Source organism: Alligator sinensis, unplaced genomic scaffold (genome assembly GCF_000455745.1).
Source record: "Alligator sinensis unplaced genomic scaffold, ASM45574v1 scaffold1346_1, whole genome shotgun sequence".
NCBI lineage: Eukaryota > Metazoa > Chordata > Crocodylia > Alligatoridae > Alligator > Alligator sinensis.
The window spans coordinates 308336-331369 of record NW_005843106.1 but is presented as its reverse complement, the minus strand read 5'-3'; the positions used below and the strand labels follow the sequence as shown (position 1 = coordinate 331369).

The window sequence follows — 23034 nt, the reverse complement described above, 5'->3', positions numbered from 1 at the left end:
ATTATCTTATCTTCTTTGGGAACAGATGACAGAACTTGGTTCATTTTAGAACAGACTTCTAGAAGAAGTTTTATCATCTGCATCAAGAGCAGGGGCACTGCTGACTGCTGCATGTTGTCTGTTGGTCAGTTGAAGATGACGGGTCATGAGATGCACCAATTCTGGCACCTGAGTAACAATCTTGGTCTTGATAGCAAAACCAACACCATGTCTTTTCCTTTCCAAAAATGGTAAAAAAACAAAACAAAATCCTAATTCTTACACATGCCATACACAAACCAGTGGTTGACAACATTTTCCAGCAGTGGGCTGCGGAAACTCAGCTAGGGTCTGAGGTAGACCAGCACCAGGGCCTGCCCACTGCTGCTTCTCCCTGGCCATGGCCTAGGACAGGCAAAGTTCCCGATCACCTGGCTGCGACAAAGCTCATCCTGGCCATAATGTGGGCAAAGCCTTCCATTGCCCAAGCCTCCCAGCTCTGCAGACAAGATCAAATAGCTCCAGGGGCTGGATCTGGCTCATAGGCCCTAGGTTGCCAACCCCTGATGTAGACACAGTTCCATCATCTTCCTTTAGTGAGTTGGTTTTCAAGATTAATTCAGTTTTACATGAGTTCCATAAAATATACAAAGAAGATGTATGTTTGCAGTTCCATGGGAGAGTATGTTAACGCTCTTCTAAGGAATAACCATATAAATGAACATTTTAGAAAGGAAGGTGCTATCCAAATCACTGACAAGTAAAATTATAAACCAAGTTCTCTGCAGATGCCCAAGAAAACCCAACAGAAAGAAATATACTAAATTAGAGATACCTTTTCTCTCCATTTTACTAAAATGAGCACGTAAAAAAGAGCTAAAAATAGGAAAATTGTATATGCAGTTATTCCCCACCATCTATGTCAAACATTGTCTGCTCAACTTTTCAGGAAAAACAATGATTTTTAGAAACATTCTTCAGGGTTCTTGGCAAGAGTCATTACAATCAAAAGCCAACAGACATTTCAATGGATAAAAGCACAAAATCCCAAATTTCAAAGTCGTGCATGCTGCTGCTTAGCAACCACACTAAACATTTGTGGAGCAACTCTATCTGTCTACAACTATAAATTATACAGTGTGCTTGGCCTTTCAGTCCCAAGCAATTAAAAAGATCAGTGTACTAACAGAGATAACCAATGACAAGTTTTGCCCTAAGATCCTCTATTCCCTTGACTTCAGATCATAAGAACTCACTCTTGCAGTATAAACTGTAGGTAACTTATTTAGAGATCTCTCTAAAAATATATTTATTTAAAACATAACTCAACTAAGGCCAAATCCTTTTTCCCTACCTAAGCAAAACTCTCATTGACATTAACATAAGATTAGCTGGAGGCTGAAGCTCAAGTAAAGATAACAAGTGTTTTCAATTCGTAGATTGCCAGATACTTTAACAATGTAAAACTAATTTGTAAATTTCCTTTCAATTAAACAATATTCTAGGACAGTCTGAGCAAGTTTCACTATAATGTGCTTATTGCAGATTATTTTCTGTTACCCATTAATAATGTCACGGCCAGTCAACAGGCAAGCTAAAAGCATTAACTTGTATCAAATACCATTCTTCTTGTACAGCCTGCTGGTACTAAGGTGCAGTTTCTATGGTTTTCTCAAGAGTAAGTTTGAGTTTTCCCTCTCTGAATTGTCTTTAAACATATTTGTTCCATGTATTCACTGTCTTCTGAAATGACAGTGGTTCAGGAGGTAAGGTAAATGAATCAATGTAAAAATATAGCAAGCGTATTTCCTGATCTCTTGTGACTGCACTTTGTCCACTCAGGGAAAATGACACTACCTGAAAATTATGAGCAATGCATTTTTTCTGGTAGATTTTTTCTGGAGAACCTGGTGTCTAATGCACCTATTCTGTGACTCCTGCAAGAGCTACCTCCCAGAATCTGTATCCTTTATCTATAAAAGTATTTTCATTTCTAGATGCACCTTATAGACTAACTGAATCAGAGATGCATAAGCTTTCGTGAGGTGCATCTCTATCTTGCTTTTTGCCTGACTTCAGACTAACATGGCCAGTGCCATAGCAAGGGAGGGACAAGCAGAGTGACTGCCCTGGGCACCGAAGTGAAGGGATGCCAACAGGCGCTGCCCAGCCAGGGCGGGGTGCAGGGCGGAGCCACGAGCGGCTCATTTAGTGGGGCACAGAGATGGGGGGAGGGCTTCTGCCTTTGTGTGCACTCCCAGACAAGCATGGGGAGGCATCTGTCCCACGGACCTGTGCATGGGGCGAGGGCGGGCTGCTACTCTGGGCTTTGCCCCAGGCACCAAACTTTATTGCTATGGCTAACTACCTTCTCTCTGCTCACTCCTAGAGGTTTCATTTGAAGACGAAGCAAAATTCATTGTCATATTATCCAATTACCTGCCTCATCTTCTGCAAAAGAGATGATATATTGATAGTAGTTATTGATAAGACCAGGGAACATGCAAGTTTGCCCTGTTCCCATGCAAATTTCATTGTATTGCCATTCTCTAGTAGCACGGTTCTCTTTCAGGGACATTAAACGTCTGCAAGACAAAAATAAAGTTAACTTGAATTAGGCAATTGGCAAAGATACATTTAGTCTATCAGTGCCAAATGGGCTAATAAAGAGTACCCAACCCTGTGAGGGGATGAATGCATTCAGTTCACATTAGACGCAATGTGAGCCTTATCAATATCAGATAATTGATTCTCATGCATACATACAGTACACACTTCTGGACAAATACTTTTGGAACTATCTTCTGCAGTTGGACACTTTGCATCGGAGAAGTCTTTATGGATGCACCAAATGCAGAATACTCATTTACTGTACTCTACTTTTATCATTTTACATAAATGTCGAAGTGATATCCACTTGCTTGTACTGGCACTGAACGAATCAGGAACATCTACTGCTGTTGTGATAATCACATTACTGCACACTAACATGGAAATGTGGTTACATAAAATAGGTTACTTGAGTCTCTTGTAATAAGCAGTAAGGGTTTGCACTCAGGTTATAACCAGCAAGTAGCAGCAAGTCAGCAAGGGTTACACTGCATAAGCATTTGCAGACATATGCAGCATAAGTGGAGAATTTCAGCTGGAGTTAATGCTCTCTGAGTGACTGGAACATGCACTTACCCACTCATAAAATCACCAAATATGTACAGCCCATTCAAGTTTGGAGACTCACAACCCCGATAGACATAGCCTCCTGTAACAGATTTCCCCATTTTGTGTGGATAAGCATAAATTGGAAGCACATCATCTGTGGAGGGGAAAAGATACTGTATCTCGCCTTGTTTATGTATGAGGCAGAGTCACTACATATGAGAACGGTAGATAGTTATTAGATTGGATTAGATTGGATAGTTATTAGATATGTACCAGTCCCTTGTTATATGATAAACCAACTGCTGAAGAGAATCACATTTACTTCTGTTTTCATTTTTATTTTAGCTTCTCCAAACCACCCTGACTAATGCCTTCCCTGAAATGGCTTTGATAACTAGGAGCTGCTAGTCGACCTAAGAGGCAACTGCTGTGTAAAATAATTTCATGAAGGATAATTTCATGCTCTGTGATTAACTAAATGCTGCCACAGGAAAGGCCGAGCTGCTTTCCTGAGCCTTGCCTTCCCTCTGTCTTCTAACAGGGCTGCAAGGAAATAGCATGCTCAAACCCTGTTAGGACCAGAGCCAATATCTCATCTTTCTCTAAAGCAGAGGACCTTAATTCTAAAGAGAATCAATAGTTATGATAAGATGCCCTGACAACATCACACGCTTCATGTAAAATCCTCATGAAAGGCCCACAAGGCATTACTAGGGCTGAGAGCATGCTGTGATCATTTTGTGGTCCAGGATAAATGCTTCTGTCTTTCCTTCCCCATCTGCTCTTCCACTCTGGGTATCAAGACAAGAGGTGTTTACTTTCTCCCCTTCACAAAAGCTAGGAAGCAGGAGAAGGAAAAGCTATTTTTCTCCCTAGCCTGTTTTCCCCACTCTGTTTTCTCATAACCCTGAAGGCTTCACTCCGCCTGCTCTGGCTTGGCATGTCCTGCAGTCTCCCCTGCAAGTGTCCCTGTGATGTTCAATTGGCTCTGTTAGACCATCAAGCAGCTGAATTGTGCTCACTCTGATGCTTTAGCGTATCCAATCTCTCATGTACTACAACAGTCACACTAGAACTAGTATTGATAGGACATAAAGGGAGATCTAGCAGCTCTTCTGACCCAAAGAATATAACTCACTCCATTGTTGACATGGGATAGTGTGGGCAAGGACATCACCTCCTTGGGTCAGGTGACAATTCCTTTGTGTAGGCCAGAAAACTAACAAACCATTCTTATTAAGAAAGCCATTTCTACTATATAATATGGCACCTGATCCTGAGAGATCCCAAGCACCTACAACTCCCAAAGAGCAGGCCCAAAATGACATATGTACATCACTCAAGAATCCAGGAAGAGGAGAAGGTACTCTATATGCACTTTGTGTACACACTGGAGGACTCATTTACAGCACGTTTTTCGCGTTTGTAGCACAACACATGCTCATTCAATATGTGGATCAAAATTTAGCCAGCTAGCATTTGTATTGAGTCCAAGTGTTAAAAATTAATTTATGAGCATTTTTGCTTTCCAGCAGGAAAAAAAAGCATGTTGCATGTACAATAACTTTTTTAAAGTAGGCAAAGCAAGCAATCCACCTACAGGATTACTTGCATGCAGAAACACTTTTTCTAAAGAAACCATTTATGAGTTATGGAGAAAAAGCAGCAAAATATTAATGTCTCAGGGACAAGGGAGTGCTTTAAGTTATGCAAACTGTTCCTACTTTGCAGAATTTTGATAATATGTAGCTGATGTAGCAGAATTAAAAATCATCCCATATGCACATTTGTGCAAATTACAGCAGCTCCATGAAAATTTGGCACAGTTTGGTATAATAAGCAGCACATTGGGCCAAGAAGTGGAACAGCCAGAGCTTTAGAGCTAATATCACTTTTCTCATAACTCTTAATGGTAATGTATTAATGGTTATTTTATGTTTGTTTGGGGTTTTTTTAGCTCAATTCACTCCCAGGCCAAGACTGCATCTGGCAAGTTTAAGCCATAAAATACATGTTTTTGCAACTGAACCAGAAGCCTGTGAAAGGAAAAAAATCAAAGTGAAAGCAAAGGAAGCAGCACAATAGGATATTAAAGTCATTTCTTTAGAAAGTACAATTACCTATTGAGGAATTGGTGCAAAGTTTTTTATCATAGCAGCTGAATCCTTCCTTTGCCCTCCAGCCATAGTTTTTTCCTTTCTCTACGATGTCGATTTCTTCAAATTTATTCTGTCCTACATCTCCACAGAAAAGTCGCCCTTTCCCTTCCTTTGTATAGGGTTCACCCCTATCAAAAGAACAGCGCCACATATTCCTCACCCCGTAGGCATAGACTTCAGGACGAGCTGTTGGATCATTAACAAATGGGTTGTCTGGAGGAATTCTGTAGAGAGGCCCACGGTCATTATTGTCCACGTTGATCCGGAGCACTTTGCCTAACAATGTTGATCTGTATTTGTACAAAGAAAAGAGGGAGAGAGAGAAAACAACACCTCACTAAACATGCATTCTTATCCAAAGATAAACATTAAAAAAGGATATTCTAAGACTTCAGTTCTGTTTCAGAAAGCATACATTGTTCGATACATCAAAAAAATCATGTCATTGACTATTACGGGAGCTACCTTCCTCTTTCTGAAGTAAGCTATAGCTTTGCAAGGGATGTAAATGAGAATAGGATTTGTAACATCATACGAAAGGAAAAAAGAGAGGTAGTTAGCTGTGTTAGCCTGAAGTCAGGCAAAAGGCAGGGCAAGGTGTCCCCTTGGAGCAGCAGTTCTCAGCCATGGTGCCATAGGCTGCCACTCAATGTTGGCACTGCTAGGTTTGCAAACACCTACATGATTCAAATGATAAACACAGAGACTTCAAATAGGAATGCACAGTGTTGAAAACCTTCAGCTCTGTTGTGGTCTTGTCAAACTCTTTGCAACAAAAGAATTTCTCTCTCATTTTTCCCTAGCTAAAAACTGATTGAAAGCTAAGGGCTGACATTTTCCAAGAGGTGCCTCGAGACTAATAAGGTTGAGAACCACTGAGATTAACTGGTTTAGAAAGAGGAATAAGCTTTCATAGGCAAAACCTTTGTAGCTTTTCATAACTTCCCTGGCCTCAGAGTAGTTGTTCTTAAATAAAAACTTTTAAAACCTACTTGAACATGAAACTGCAAAACAAGAACTCATCCACAGACTGAACTGTGTTAGGCTTGGTCTCAACAAAGACTATAGATTTTTATCCCATTACCTGGACTAGCTTTTAAAACCCTATTTCCCTAAATGACTTAGTGGCTTTCTTTACCCCTATTAACCTATTCAAGCCACTTTCATCTCTCGGCAGCGTCTCCTTTGTCTTTTGCATTTAACTTCCCTTCTGTTTAGACACCTTGCTTTCTACAAGTCCATTCATAGCAGCTGAAGGAGGTCATCTCCTACATAAATTTATACCTCTCTGAACCAGTTAGAAGGTGACAATCTGCCCTCCCTTCTGCAAAAGAAAAAGTGATCCAAAGGAAAAAAAATGAGGCCTTGATACTGCAGACAGTCATTTACTTGTTTAACTTTAAACACATATCAGTTTGTTTGACTTTAGTGAGACTACTCATACGAGAAAAATTAATCCGTCAGGTAAGAGTTGGCAAAATTGGGGTCTAAGTGAATTTATTTTCATGAAAGATGTGGGCTGGACAATGCTTCAAACTGCAACTGTCTATTTATCCCAGAACGGGTGGCAGCACAAGCTTCCCCACAGTGACCCAGAAGTGAGGATTAATGGGATCCCCTCCAGTGTAACAGCAGTTCCCCTGCCCAACCAGACACTGTCCTTGTTGCTGCCAGCAAAAATGCCAATTCTGGGGATGGTTTTTGTGACCTGAACATTAGCAATTGAACCAAGACCCTTACATTTTACTTGGGTCACGGAACAGGATTCAGATGGTAATGACATTTTACAACTACCAACTAGACAGATTTAAACTAAGGGTTTGTAGGTGAAAACCTCTCTTGTCCCCTGTTACCAATTAACTCCACCACAAAACCCCCAGAAAATTGGATTAAGTTCAGAACATTTGTAGGTTCAATAGGTGCTTACATTAAAATCAGAGACAATTTCTGTATTTTTTTCTCTAGAGAAATTAAAATATGCTGCTCTAATTTTAGTTACGGGAATAAGCATTATATATATGTGCACATATGTATACGTGTGCATGTTGATGTATACATAATGTTAAGGAAACAATAAGCATAAGAAAAATACAGCTGTACTTCCCGTAGCTTCTCTCTTCTACTTAAAAAAAAGGAAGATGCAAGCAGCACACAAAGACTTAGACGCTCATACTTGTTTTGAGCATTTCCAAATGTCCCAAAAGGATCACCAGCCATTCCTCCATCCCCAGTAAATATGTACAGATAGCCATCGTCTCCAAAGAGTAGCTCTCCTCCATTGTGATTAGAAGCTGGCTCTTCTATCTCCAGAATTATCCTGATCAAAAACAGGAATGAAGTATTATCAGTTGGACAATTTATAAGCAAAAGGCATATTAATCTAACGCAATCCTTTACATACAAAATGGTATGAATATCAGTTCAAATGTCTCCACTCACACATTACAGAATGTTGGTCACCACAACTCTAGAGAAACTAGTGGAGACTTTTTTTTCTTACGTATTACAGGCACAGAGCTAGATTTTGATCTGAACATACTTTTTAAAATGATTCATTTTTTGACCTGTACAATAAAGAACACTTGTCATCTGGAATTCTAGAAATTACAATGGTTGAGCATACTTAGATTATCCCACAAAAATTTTAATAATATGGAACCATATTATGGAACAGTACTATAGAACCTATGTAACCATGTGATTTTGTCTTGTATTATTTTGTCCTAATCTTCTTTCTTCCTCCTGTTTTTCTCACAAGTTTTTGCACCTTGTTTTAAATCAGATGTAATGATCCAGGCTTACTTGTGCATTTGTATGGTACATGGCACAATGGGGCTACAATTTTTACTTTCAAAGAAATAACTCGTTAAAAATATTAAAGCGAAGGCTGAGAGGGGATCTAGTGGCAGTCTACAAACTAGTCAAGGGGGACCAGCAGGCATTGGGAGAGTCCCTGTTTCCCCGAGCACTCCCGGGAGTTACAAGAAACAACGGACACAAGTTAGCGGGGTAGTTTCAGGCTAGATATTAGGAGGTGCTATTTCACTGTCAGGGCGGCTAGGACCTGGAACCAACTTCCAAAAGAAGTGGTGCTGGCTCCTACCCTGGGAGTCTTTAAAAAAAGGCTGGATGAACATCTGGCCGGGGTCTTTTCTGCCACGGCAGGGGGTAGGACTAGATGATCTCCTCAGGACCCTTCCGACCCTACCAACTATGAAACTATGAAACTATTAAATAATAATTATATTCGATGGTAGAGATTCAACTTATTAAGTAGAATTATTTAAGCAATAATTTACCTGCTCCTGGAATGTATTAATTACTGAATAAAAAATTATAGGGACTTTTTAAAGGGAACATACACAATCAGTATATTCATAGTCCTCCAAAACGTATTATAGTGATTATTGTTCATAACAACATCTAACAGTTGAAAGCAATTTGAAAGAAAAAAAAAGTATCTTTTGCTTTCCGTCTGTTTACTCAAAGCATTTGGCATCCACTTCTGGGTAGTAAAAAAAGTAAAAAAAATAGAAAGATGCGATTGCAAAGCCATAAAACTTGGCAGTGTCATTCACAGGTGTAAATATCTGCATGTTTTTACCTTAGCTTTTAAGGCCGATTAGATTTTCAGGTTTAGAGCATCTCCTTATATTTGTAAACTTATTTCATTAAAGAACAACATTTAGAGAGCCCTCCCACTTCTGAAAGTTCCTAAAGAACACGGTAAACAGCCAAATTAACTATCCAGGGATCGCATTACCCACTACTGAACTTCATCTTTGGCACAGAGCAGTGCTTCAGCAGTACATCAACTATAGAAATGAAGAAAGATGATGTTCTCAATAGAAAACTGAATTCCATTCACTTCTCCCAGAGCAAAAAAAAATTAAAGTTGGTCAAGACAAAATGACTTCAGTAGTAGTTATGAAACAAAAACAGACTGTATAGTATTCTCATGCTTAATGCTAAAGACGACTCAGGTAGTTCTGCACAAGGTCACAGGTCTGTGATTCACCTACTTCAGTGAAGTCAATGGGAGTCATACCAGAGAAAGAATAACAAGACCACAGTTTCATTCTTTAGGTTGTAACAGAAGGATGGGATGTTACAAACTTAGAGCCAGATGGGTCTTTAACATGACAGCACATAAGAGTACATGCTCACAGGCTTGAGTCCTTTATCCATTTTCCAATGTCTACTCTACAAATTTAAATTTATTTTAAAGATTCACTGCTTCTGTGTTGCTTACAGTAAACTGATCTGACTTTTATTTAAGCTGTTCCTCCTATCCTGACCATTGCCTTTCGATAGACTGTGAACTCTTTGGAGCAAAACTCATCCATCCGTGAGTGTCTGAAAGTACCTGGCACATTAAGGATGTTACCATAAAAATCTTAAAATAAATGCAACTCATTGCTGTCATAAAAATCACAACTGTGTGGTTATAAGATTTACAAACCAGTTCTGCACTCTCTCTCTCTCTCTCTCTCATGCAGAATTCCAAGTATGTGTCCATTTTAAGTGTGTATCAACAGCAGGATCAGATTAGTCAAACTCAGAACCATAAACACTGTTAAATACCAGAAAAAGCTCTGTTTCCAAATGCTTCACTTAAAGGTTTGGTCTGTCTCTTAATTCACCGTATAATCTAATGATACACCAATATTTATGAAGCCAAACCTTTTACATTATACTTAATGGTGCCTCATTATAAAACTAGGAGGAAGGGCCAATTCATTGTAATATGAATGTTTTTGTATTATTTACTAACCACAAGTACAAAAGCACTTATGGTTATTAAGTGCAAAATACATTCTTTTTAATGCGTTCTGTTAGGACTCCACAGTTTCATAACCCCAGGCATATTTGTTTAGCACATATAATAACCAATGAAATCTGACAATGTCTCATACAAATGTATAGCAGGATGTTGTACAGAAATAAATTATTCTTATCCATGTAGCTCAGGTACTTGTTTTGTTTTCCCCATTACTGTAGTACCTGAGTACCTCACACTCTTTAATGTATTTATCCCCACAACATTCCTGGAATTTTCCAGCTGGGACACTGGACCACAGAGAGCCTGAGTGACTTGCTAGAGATAGTTTGAGACACAGCAGGGAGAAAAACATAGGTTTCCCAAGACTTAAGCCCTAATCATCCTTCTCACTTCTGTGCTTACCACAGTCACATACAAAAGCAGATAATACATATACATAATTATAAGCATAAAGGAAAGCACTGAAAAGCAGAAAGAAGGGAGAAAATTGAAATTAGGGCCGTGTATAAACGAAACGATGGGCGTGCGCATGATATTTTAAAGCGGGCTAAATGCCTTTGCACTGCTTTAATGATGTCAGTGTTTGCATGCCTTGGTGGCGGGCTCCATTAAGCTCTGCAGGCAGCCTGCGCAGGCAGCCTGGCAGCAGCCCAGGAAAGCAGGCTCTGTCCAAGAAAAGCGATGAACCTGACCTCACCACCCCCACAGAGCCTGCCTGCCTCCACTGCGTGGGGGCCCGGTACTTCACTCTGCGGCTGCAGTGCCCCTTGGAACCGCCCAAACCAGGTGTCACGTGGGGTGGCTGCTGCTGCAGCGGAGGGAAGCACCAGCCCCCCCTGCAGCCTAGGGACCACTCCACCTGCAAGCAGCTCACCCTCCCCTCCCCGCTGGAGAAGCAGGTAAGTCAGTGGGGTGTGTGCACAACATGGGGGTTTAATCAGCCCTAAATTGAAGTGGTGTTTTTTAAAACCCACCGCTTCAATTTAGGGCCCCTGTTTCATCTACACATGCCCTAGGACAACATCTGGAGAGAGATGGTTAGACAAAACAGGTAAATCCCAAATGGGCAATCTATATAAGGGTAGTACCAGAGGAGAAAGTTCTTTTATATCAATATGTATGCAATTGTGGGTAGAGAAAGAGAAATATTTTTTTTTAGATAATAATAAGCATAAGAGAAATTATCAGACCTGGTGGGCAAAACAGCTATATGTTAAAATAATAGAAGTTATTTCCTAGTTGTTTTAAGCATACTGAGCTGTAGATTATTACTCCTAAGAATATGATTAGAATATGGAATATTATCCCAAGAGCATGGGATAATTCAAAGAAACACAGCTTATTTATTTTAATCAGTATGCTTTAAAAAATGACATACATACATTTTGAAAGCACGTTCATTAAAATAAATAAGTGGATAACATCAAAAGGAATGTCATAATTCAGTTAAGTACACTGGGCCCAAATTCATCTTTTCTGTAATAGCTTTGACTTCATTCATGCTGACTTGAATGGCATTTCAATACAAATACATTCAAACCACACACTGGAGAATTATATTTGAATGTGTGATAAAAATTTTCCTCAAAAAAACCAAAACAATAACGAAAAACTAGGAAACATACACTGCAAGGAAATTAAATATCAAATCTTTAAGGCAAACTTAGTGAAAAATTGTGACATAAAATCAGGAAATTCAAATATATTATTCTAGAATGAGTCCAATTCATGTAACATCCATGTCTTCTATATTGCTCATATATGTACCAACTTATAGAAGAGCTACAGTTACTCTGGGAAACAGAATTTTGAATTTTCTGATTTTTGTACATTAAAAATTTTAATCTTCATGAAGTTAAACGTTATAATAAAAAGAAGTTGGACTAATTTAAGCCAAATAAATATAATCTACTATAGTTAGTAGTAAAAAAAATGCATGTGCTGTCTTCCAAAATCTTAAATGAATTTGAAAGATAAATGTGCATACAGTACCTTTCAGAACCATGGTCCAAAGTATTCACGTCATCAGAAGAAATTCTGAACTCGCTGATCCGGATTCTCTCTTCCTCTTCAACTTCTATTGAATAGTAGACATACACTTTACCATTAAATTTGAATTTGGGATGGAAGACAATACCTAGAAAACCTCTCTCATCTCCTTCCCAAGGCGATGTAAGTACAGCTTCACTGATGTTTAGAAATGGCTTTTCAAGCCTTGACCGATCAGGAAGGTAGGTCCAAACTAAGCCAACTTGTTCAGCAATGAAGAATCTGTGAGTGCCATCATTAGCGTGCACCATAGCAACAGGATTCCGCAGACCATTAGCCACCTCCATTAAGCACAACTGGAGACAGCCCTCTGAGTCAGCTGTCACTAACCCAAGGTTATGATTGAGATTTGCATTTGTTAACAGGCGGGGGAAACAGTAGTCTACATCGTCGAGGGACAAATAGTGGCAAAATTTTGCCGTGTTGTTTTCCAGTGCTGCTAGCTGTTTATCTGTAGAGAGGTAACGAAACATGGACCTGCATTTTTGCCACACCTCCACACAATAGTCTTGACAGAGTCCTGCTATTGTCCTCATAGGAGTGGAAGGATCCTCAGCATCATATAAGTGAGCAGCATAGGGGGAGCATTCCTATAGGGAGAGAGGATGAACATAAAAAACATAGTCACTTTTTCAAATTCAATTAGAAGTAGCTGAAAGCAGATTGCCAAAAATTCACCTTCACTCAACACCATGCATTTAAAACACTCTCTCTGAACAGGTATATTTACATAGGAAAAAATCTCTGAAACCAGTTCATCACAATAATAATCAAGGTAATAAGCTCACAAACTGCTGGCAAGTGCATAGTTTCAAATCCAGATCCAGTATACAACATGTACAGATCAGACTGACCCCACCACAGACCAAGTCAGATCCTGCAGTGGGCCAGTCCTGTCCTGCATGCTTGACCCACATGGAATGCCACAGGCTGGATGACATGGCCACACAGGCTGGAACAAAAGTCTAATACAAGATATACTAACATAGATCTAACACAGGGAAAGTGAAGCTGTCTATAGCAGTGGCTCTCAACCTTTTTTGCACCAGGACCCACTTGTAAACATTGACAGCCAGACCCGTCCTAGTGCCTCCCACTCCCAACCTGCTGCCCCCTGCTCCCAGGCCCCAGTGTGTGGGGTAGGGGTGTGTGTGTGTATGGCAGGGGAGGGTGTGTATGAGGCATGGGAGGCCCCAAGCAGCTCTTTGCAGGCTGGAATTCTGCCAGCCTGCAAGGGAAAAGCCACAGTTTTCCACTTTTTTCTCCTTTAGAGAATCCATTTTTAAAGTTTGTTGATCTATTTTTAAAGTTTGTCCATGACCCTTTCCTAAATTCTTGAGACCCAATTTTGGGTCATGACCCATGGGTTGAGAAATGCTGGTCTATAGTGAGTTCTATGACAGCTCATAGAAAAAAATGTTGATTTGGCACTCCATTGTTTTAATTTTACAATTGGACAGACGCAATCATGGAGTCCCAGCAGCAACTGTAGAACTGGAGTAACACCGTGAAATGTCAGGCAACAAATCTCCAGACTGACGGGAGATGGTAAAGATCAACCAAGGCAAAGCCTTCTATGATTTTCACTGTGTTTAAATTGGTGATAGCAGCATGATCCCCTGTAATGACACATGGTGCAAAAGGGCCCTGGATTTGTAAACACAAACTGCTTTTGCATACCTAACTGCCTGACCTAATGAATGCAAAAAACTTTGAGACTATTAGGGCACATCCAGATGAGCAAGCACGTGCACTTTGTGGCACTTCAAAGGCTTCTGAGGCAACGCAAAATGCATGTGGCGCACATGAAAGAGTTCTCCACATTGCATATTTGCAGCTGGGGGCAAAATTAGATAACAGGAACTCCCAGTATCTAAAAAAAACTGCAGCAAAAAAATAACAGGGCGATGAACATGGCTGCAGTGTGTGCCACCCGAAATTGGAGCCTGGACAGCCAGAGCCACACTCCAGCTGCTGGCTGGCCTCTGCATGCCCAGAGCGCCACCACTGTAGCCCTGGGAGGCCCCCAGGACACCAGGTAAGGCTGGTGAGGCCCATCCAGGGCAATCTGCCATGAGCCAAAGTGCACATGCAGGGTCATGCCTGGGGACAACTAGCAGTGGCACAACTATGTGCTGCTGCTATTGGCCCCTGGAAAAATGAATGTTCCCATTCATGGGGACATGCCCTTCTAGTGTAAGTTTCTAGGAGCAGAGACGGTTCACACTGAGATTTGAGAGACCCTAGCATAAAAAGCCCTGAATCCCAACACTGCTTATACGTAAGTTCTGCAACATGAACAACAGCTTATGAACAAAGCCAGTCTTAGGGGTGGGCAACATGGGTGACTACCCAGGGCACCATGGTCAGGGGTGCGCCAAACACACACACATACACATGTGAGCAGCCTGCACTCACAGCAGTACTCTTCCCCTGCCCTGCCCTGCCCCAGCTGATTCCCAGGCAGGAAGAGCAGTGCCCAGCCCAGCCCTCCAACTGCCTCCAGCCACTGCTCAGAAGATGCAGGGTGGCACCTGCTCCAGTCTGCTCACCTTGCTCCCACACAGCAGCAGTAGTGCCTGCCTACCTGCCTGCCAGCCCAGGGCACCTTGCCACTTTGCCTCCCCATTAGACTGTGCTCCATGCCCCCGCCCACCTGCCTCTGCCTACAGAAGCGCCGCTGCTTTACAGGAGCTAGGAAGGAGGCACCAAAATGCAAGTTTGCCTAGGTGTTTTATCTTGTCAATTAATCATGCAAGAACTTCGGGTTGGCAATTAATCTCAAGAAGACTGTGATCACATACCAAAGGGTGGAAGAAGCAATACCTGGCATCACTCTGCAGGATAAATCTCTTGGTGTCATTGACAGTTTTTCCTACTTGGTTTGTACAGTCAGCATGAATCTTGATCTGACAGGAAATAGGGTGGGGATTGCAGCTGGCCAGGAGTGTGTGTGTGGCGGGGGGAGGGAGGGAGGGAAGGGGATTGCAGCAGGCCGGGCACTCCAGCTGGGAGCAGGGAGCACTCCTTCCGCTCCCAGCCGGCTGCAAACCCCCCCGCCACGTAACACTCCACCTGCCCAACCAGTCTGAGTTCACCAGAAGCACCTGCAGTCATACCTGCTTTATGGTTCAGAAACATGGCCTACATATGCCAGGTACATCAAGAGACTGAACAGTTTTCACATGAGATGTCTGAGTAAGATCCTGAAAATAAAACGTAAAGACAGAATAGCAAACACAGAAGTACTGGAGCATACACGACTGAAATGCTTAGAAACCACTATCGAGAAGAGAAGGTTGTGATGGATCAGCCATGTAAGGAGAAAGGGAGAAAACTGTATGCCCAAGAATATTTTGTATTCAATATTCACTATTTTGTATTTCAAAGCGGTGTCACCCTCTATGGCAGCACCACAATGTGTGGAAAAATGATGTGAAGTCATTCAACATCAATGTAGAAAGCTTGGAGGAGGACGTGGAATCCTGTCTGGTCTGGAGGGAACATATGGCACTGGATGCAGCTCAATATGAAGCGGCTTTGATCCAGAGGATGGAAGCAAAGCAAGAAAGAAGGCAGTATGCTGTAAATTTGGACTCCAACTCAGACAACATATGGATCTGTGAAACTTGTAACAAGTTGTATCACTCTCGATTTGGGCTTATCAGCTACAAACAAATTCATCAGGCATCTGACTAGATCTCTTACATGCACACCATGATCCAGAGGATCGATAATTGACTGTATAATATACTGGACATACACAAGTTTAATCACCAGCTAAGTACTATTCTAACCCCTGCTCTGGAAGTATTTTCTGGTGGTTGGATGGTTAAGGCATCTTGCTACACCTCTAAGTGCATGAGTGAACTTCATTCTGGACTCAAGCCAAAGGTTTCCCTGAGACACCCCTGCTGTTAGTATCCAGTAATTGAGGATGGGAAGTCATTGCCTTGCGTGCTCTTGCCTACAGAAACAGGCATGTTATAACCAGGGTAGTCCTATAGGCTGGTACAGTTGGGCAGATCTTTGAACTCTTTTGATGTATTAACATGCTCAAAGTTGACTGTCCATCTGGCTCCATTTCCATAGCCCATGAATCCTAACTCTTGGTCCTGAGTTTCTTTGCTTGGGTTCCGGTCCTTGATCTTATTTTAATTGTTATATTCAGGTAGTCTTAACAATAACTTTCCATTGGCTTCAGAGCAAAGCATGGCCAAAAGTTCTAAATTATTTTTCCTCCATTATATATTATATTAGAACATTTTCCTCCAAATCCCTGGGGAGTCAATGGACAGGTGCCCAACAACTTGTAATGGGCACTTAATCAGGCCCATACCGTGAACAAAATTGAAAAATGCACCGTCTAATTAAAAGAGTTGGCTACATTTATTAGAAATTCTTCACCTGGTTAGACAGCTAACAACTGCAGAGTTAAGAACATATTCATTAACATCAATTGAAAAAGACAGAATCTAGATGGGCATTCACATCCAGTAAACTTAAATACTTATAAATAAGTAACCTGAGGAAGCGTACTTCATGCCTCAAAGCTGATCCAATACCTCTCTAAATTAGACAGGTGATCCAATAAAAAAATATAACCAAAAGGCTTGTTTCTCTTTGTTTATAAAACCAGCTTGCAATTCTAAATACAATTTCTTAAAACAGTTTTTTCTTTTCTCCCTAATCTTTGATATTTCCTATGATTTCAACCTAAGACACAGATTAATGTTACCCTTAAACACAACAAACCTTCGTTTTTAGGACATTGTAATTTGGTGGGAATCAAAACTTATACCCTCCGTCTCCTTACCAACATTTTCAGAAGACTGTGCACATACATAGTAATATTTTCATCACCGATAGCTCATCATATCCTCAGTCCCTTTCCATCTGTTCTGTAGCACTAAAGCTTCCTTATCTGGCCCCTTGAAAGTTTCATCCATGACAGAAAATCTTTGAGAGGTGTGAAGTATCTAAACCTGTGCTAACCTAGCTTCCCCCTAAGCTATAGTGGGATACAGAAACAAGACAGAGCAATCTAATTAAATTACTATCTAATGTCCTGGGAGCAGGGACCACAATTTAGGATTCCCCCTTTCTAGTTGAGTGTCCTAACCATAGCCATGCTCCTTCTTGTCCAGTTTTCTGGTCCCATGATTTTTATGTTCCAGCTTCAAGGGAAAGGAAAAGGGTCTCCATACAATCAACTCTGCAGTCTGGTACCTAGAGAACTCACCTCAGAAATGATGGATATGCTTTAACCCTCTGAAGCTAAGGCAAGCATTGAAGCCAGGCATTGCATAAATAGTGCTAGAGGTAGGAGCCTTCCTTCCTATTTTTTCTTGATAATCTTCAACCCCCCTGCTGGTCACTAATCCCCCTTCACCTCTGCCCCACAACTCCAACCCAATTTAGCTCTTTATTCAGTATAAAGTACACAGCACTTAGGCCTGGGAAGCTATCAGGCGGCAACAAGCCACTTGAAAACCAAGCTTCGGGTCAGGCAGTACCCTGCTCAGACTTCAGGAGAGTCCTCTGGTCACAGAGGTATGTCATTTGGGGTGACCTGAGATGGATTTTACCCCACAACCTCAGTCCAACTCAGCTCCTTATTCAGTGCAATGTATGTAGCACATGGACTGGGGAACTGTTAAGTGGCACCATACCACTCAAAAACCAAGCTTCAGGTTGGGCAGCACCCTTCCCAGGTTTCCTCAAGAGAGTCCCCTGGTTGCAGATTTTGCCCCATTTCATACATGTACTGAACTTTTTAAAATTTCTATGGACAATGACTGGAATATTTTATAGATGATGCGATCGTGTATTTTTAATTAGCAAATACACGTGTTTGATGAAATAAAAAACTCTTTGTCTTATCTCATTCATTGCTAATACATTTATAATTGCTGAAAGAGAAATTTTGAAAGAAGGAACTGGGAACTGTAAATAAGGAACTGGGAACCAACATGGGGGGACTACTGCCACTGCTGGCCTGCTGAGTAACCCTTGCAAAGCCAGCAGGTCAAGGCACTTAAGGGAGCCCACCCTAGTCCCAGCCCTGGAATGAGCTGTGGGCAAGGCAAGGGCTCCTAAAGGGACACTTGCCTGCCTGTACACAAATGCCAGGAGCTTGGGGAATAAACAGGAGGAAATTGCCATCCTGCTTAACACAAATAATTACGACGTCATAGGGATAACGGAGACCTGGTGGGACTCCACCCATGACTGGACCACAGGTATAGATGGCTATAACCTGTACAGGAGAGATCGAGTGGACAAAAGGGGCAGGGGTGTAGTAGCTCTCTATGTCAAGGAAAGCTTTGCATCCCTGCAAGCCAACATTGGCGCCCAGGGTGGACGACTGGAAACCCTCTGGGTGAAAATCCGTGGGGAACACAGCATAGGGGACACAATGGTGAGAGTCTATTACAGACCTCCCACCCAAGACCAAGAGCTTGACCAGGAGTTCGCCAGAGAACTGGCTGAGGCCGCACGCTCCTGGTGCATGGTTGTCATGGGAGACTTCAACTACCCGGATATCTCATGGGAAGAGCACTCGGCCAAATCCGAATGGTCGCAAAGCTTTCTCTCATGCATGGATAAGCTCTGACACAAGAAGTCAATGGGCCAATGAGAGGTAAAGCGCTGCTCGACCTGGTACTGGCTACAGGGGACGACCTAATCAGTGACCTAAAGATCGAAGGGAAGCTGGGTGACAGTGACCACGAGCTGATCACCTTCACCATCCGCTGTAAAGCTGGCAAATCAGTCAGCAATACAGAAATCCTCGACTTCAGGAAAGCCGACTTTGACAAACTCAGGAGGCTTGTCAGTGAGGCCCTATGGAACCACGACGCAAAGGGGAGGGGAGTTCAGGACAAGTGGTTGCTCCTCAAGGGAGCGATCCTGGATGCACAAGCAAAGTCTATCCTGTCTCAAAGGAAATGCAGCAAAAGGGCACAGCAGCCCCCTTGGCTTTCCAGGGAACTAGAGGACCTTCTGCGTCTAAAAAGAAACACCTACAAAGGATGGAGGATTGGATCGACCTCAAAGGAGGAATACTCTGCATTGGTCCAGACCTGCAGGGAGCAAACCAGAAAAGGCTGTGACTGAACTCCAACTAGATACAGGTATCAAGGACAATAAGAAGTCCTTTTTCAGATATGTGGGGACCTGCTAAACCAGATGGGACAACCAACAACCAATGCCCAGGAAAAAGCCAACTTCATAAATGGGTACTTCGCATCAGTTTTTTACCAGTCCCAAGGGGTGCCCGTGCCCGTGCCCGTGCCCATTACAGGACAGGAACGCCTGGGTGAGGGTGATTCCTTACCCTCCATCACTGCTGACCTTGTGAAGGAACACCTTGAGAGGCTGGACACCTTCAAGTCAGCCGGCCCTGGCAGTTTACACCTCAGGGTACTCAAGGAGCTGGCAAACACCATAGCTCAGCCCCTGGCACGGATCTTTGAAAACCCCTGGTGCTCTGGTGTAGTGCCTGAAGATTGGAAGAAGGCCAATGCGGTGCCCATCTTCAAGAAAGGGAGGAAAGTGGATCTGGCAAACTACAGGTCCATCAGCCTGACCTCTATCCCGGGCTTAGAAAAGATTATGAAAGAGACCATTCTTAACAGACTGGCTGATGGCAGCATCCTGAGGGATAGCCAGCATGGGTTTGTTGTAGGTAGGTCTTGCTTGACCAATCTTATTTCCTCCTACAACCAGGTGACCTATCACCTGGACAAGGGAGAAGAGACTGATGTCGTATATCTTGACTTTAAAAAAGCCTTTGATCCGGTATCCCATGATCACTTCTTGGCAAAACTGGCCAACTGTGGCCTTGGCTTTACCACGATCTGCTGGCTGGGGAATTGGTTCCGTGATCGGACCCAGAGGGTAGTGGTTGATGAAAGTCAATTGTTGTGGTGCGCTCTGACCAGTGGGGTTCTCCAAGGCTTCATCCTTGGGCTAACACTAATCAACATCTTCATTAATGATGTGGACATTGATATCAGAAGTGGACTGGCCAAGTTCGCCAATGAAACCAAACTTTGGGGTAAAGAGTCCATACCTGAGGACAGGAGGGCGATCCAGGCTGACCTTGACTGGTTCAGGAAATGGGCGGACGAGAACCTGATGGTGTTTAACACCAAAAAATGCAAGATTCTCTACCTTAGGAAGAAAAACCCACAGCATGCTTATAGGCTCAGCAGTGCTATGCTGGCAATACTACGGACAAAAAGGACTTGGGGGTCATGACTGACCACAAGATGGACATGAGCCTTCAGTGTGATGCTGCAACTAGTAAAGCGAGCAAAATGCTGACTTGCTTCCATAGATGCTTCTCAAGCAAATCCCAGGACATCATTCTCCCATTGTACTCGGCCTTGGTGAGGCCGCAGCTGGAGTACTGCATCCATTTTTGGGCTCCTTAATTCAAAAAGGATGTGGAGAAGCTTGAGAGAGTGCAGAGAAGAGCCACGTGCATGATCAGAGGTCAGGAAAACAGACCTTATGATGAAAGGCTGACAGCTATGGGACTCTTCAGCCTGGAAAAGCGCAGGCTCGGGGGTGATCTGGTGGCTGCCTATAAGTTCATCAGGGTGCTCACCAGGATCTGCGGGAACGTCTGTTCACCAGAGCGCTCCAGGGGATGACAAGGTCAAACAATCACAAACTCCTTCATGACCATTTCAGGCTGGACATAAGGAAGAACTTCTTTACTGTCTGAGTCCCCAGGGTTTGGAATAGACTGACGCCGGAGGTGGTTCAAGCATGTACTTTGAACACCTTCAAGAGAAATGTGGATGTTTATCTGCTGGGATCCTATGACCGCTGCTGACTTCCTGCCCCTGGGGCAGAGGGCTGGACTCAATGATCTTCCAAGGTCCCTTCCAGCCCTAATGTCTATGAAATCTATGAAAGTTCAGCTTCCTGCAGGCTCTGACAGTCATATCTCCCTCTGTCGCAACCACCTTGTAAAGCTCCATATTCCCTGTAGCAGGGAGCTTGGTGGTCTTGCTCCTTGAAAAGAAGGCGGCTGCAGGAGAGGCAGAGACTAACTGAGGGAGCCACATGACCCAAAAGGTTTGCAGAATATAAACCAGGGGCGGGCATTATTTCAGTTGGAGGGCCAGTTACTGAGTTTTGGCAAGCCATCGAGGTCTGCATGACAGGCAGCCAGGGGCAGATAAATATTAATTTTCTAAATTTTTTAGGGGCCCCGTGGGCCAGAAAGAATAGCCTGGTGGGCTGCATCTGACCTGCGGGCTGCATTTTGCCCACCCCTGATTTTGCCCAGGGCCCGAGCTGGACAGGCAGTTTGACTTGGAAGTCATGGAGAGGGTAGCTCCAGAGCAGAAAGGCTGTAGCCAGGCTCCTGACTAACACCTGAGCTGGGGTAAGCAAAACCAGTGGTTTAGGAATTGAGGGGGCAGAGGTCTCAACTGGCCTAGGGGTAGGACCAGGGTCTGAGGAATAGGGCCCATGAGGGGTGAGAACAAGCAGGGCCAGGGAGCCTGTAGCCTGCGAGGGGCAGTATTTGTAGGAAGAGACAGAGGCCTGAGCCCAGGAGGGACAGAGAATGCAGGTCTAAGCCCAAGACGGGTGGAGATTGTTTGAGGTACCAAGGCCCAAGCCCAGGAGTTAAAGGCACTGGGGCTGGAGGCCCCAACAGTGGCAGAGATTGCTCTGGGTTTAGAGACCCGCTGTACTGGAGTTGACCCTGGGGTGGAAGGCCCATGGGAGACAGAGTGACTCGACTGGGGCTTAAGGCCCAATGCTGAGAAAGTGATTACTAATATCTGAGAGGTTTGGGCATAACTAGATGAGAAGACCATGTAATTAGCCCTTAACGCTGAGAAGCAGTGATACCTGTCTGTGTTCACGAGTATGAGATCTCAGGTGGGGAGCCTGGGGGTAGGCTCCCTTTCATTCTAAACGCATAATTACATCAAGGTGTGTCAGGTAAGGTAAAGTGGGGATTGCCCAAAGAAAGTAAAGAGGACAGGGAGTGAGGGCAGGGCTCTAGGGAGTCATGGCCACCCTTGGTGTGGGACCCTGTTACAGTCCCACTAGGCCTAAATAAAAGCCTAGGATCTGCTGCTTTGTCTTCACCCCCTTCCTTTACAGGCACCCATCACAGAGAAAAGAATTCAGCACCTAGCACAACTGCTGCTGCACGGGCCAGACCTGAGTGTGCCAGTGCATTGCTGCTGTGCACTGTAGCTACGCTGATCCACACTGCAGTTCTTTGATCAATGCTTTTAAAGCAACAGGTCCAAGAAGTCAAGCAGTGACTTGGCAGTGACCGCACCACAGGACAATGGGACAGTTTAGAGCAAAGAAACTCAACCTTGGGCCTGTGAAGCCAAGACGTCTGGCCCACTGGGATCCCCACAGGCTGGAAAACGTGGCAGTGGGGAGCGGTGGAAGCTCCACGTGGCCAGATCCAGCCTTGTCCAGGCCACTACCCACATGTCAGGATCAGAGCTGTGCCCACCCCTGACATGTCCAGTTCAGGCTGGACTGCACTTCAGGCTGGATTGCTTCCCCCGCACCCCTCCCTGATCTGCACATCTGGATTGGGGCAGAAACATTTCATCCGCCCCACACACACACATCTGGATTGCTTCCCACCCTCCCATACATACGGATGGGGGACTCTGCCCTGCCCAACCTCCCATCTGGATCAGGGCCACTCTGCCCCCACCCTGTGCGGACAGATGAGGGTCAGGCTGTGCAATCCCTGCAGCTGGATCAAGTCCATGGGTCAGATCCAGCCTGCAAAGGGTCCTGGCACTGTCTGCAGGGCGAAAAGGGGCTGGGCACTGCTAGGGCAAGTCTCCCCACCGCCTGCCCCCTCAAGACAAGAGCTTGGCCCCGAGCACAACAGCGGGT

The 23034-nt window shown here is 43.5% G+C and overlaps 1 protein-coding gene across 1 annotated transcript in view; it reads right to left on the bottom strand.

Moving 5' to 3' along the window:
• HHIPL1 (HHIP like 1) overlaps positions 1-23034 on the bottom strand; it is a 61848-nt gene that overhangs the window by 12353 nt on the left and 26461 nt on the right. The window contains exons 2-6 of the mRNA XM_025193837.1: positions 12073-12719; positions 7471-7614; positions 5259-5587; positions 3166-3292; positions 2419-2564 (exon numbers count right to left, since the gene is read on the bottom strand). Of these exons, the coding sequence (XP_025049622.1) occupies positions 2419-2564; positions 3166-3292; positions 5259-5587; positions 7471-7614; positions 12073-12719 (1393 nt within the window). The remainder of the gene's footprint in view (positions 1-2418; positions 2565-3165; positions 3293-5258; positions 5588-7470; positions 7615-12072; positions 12720-23034) is intronic.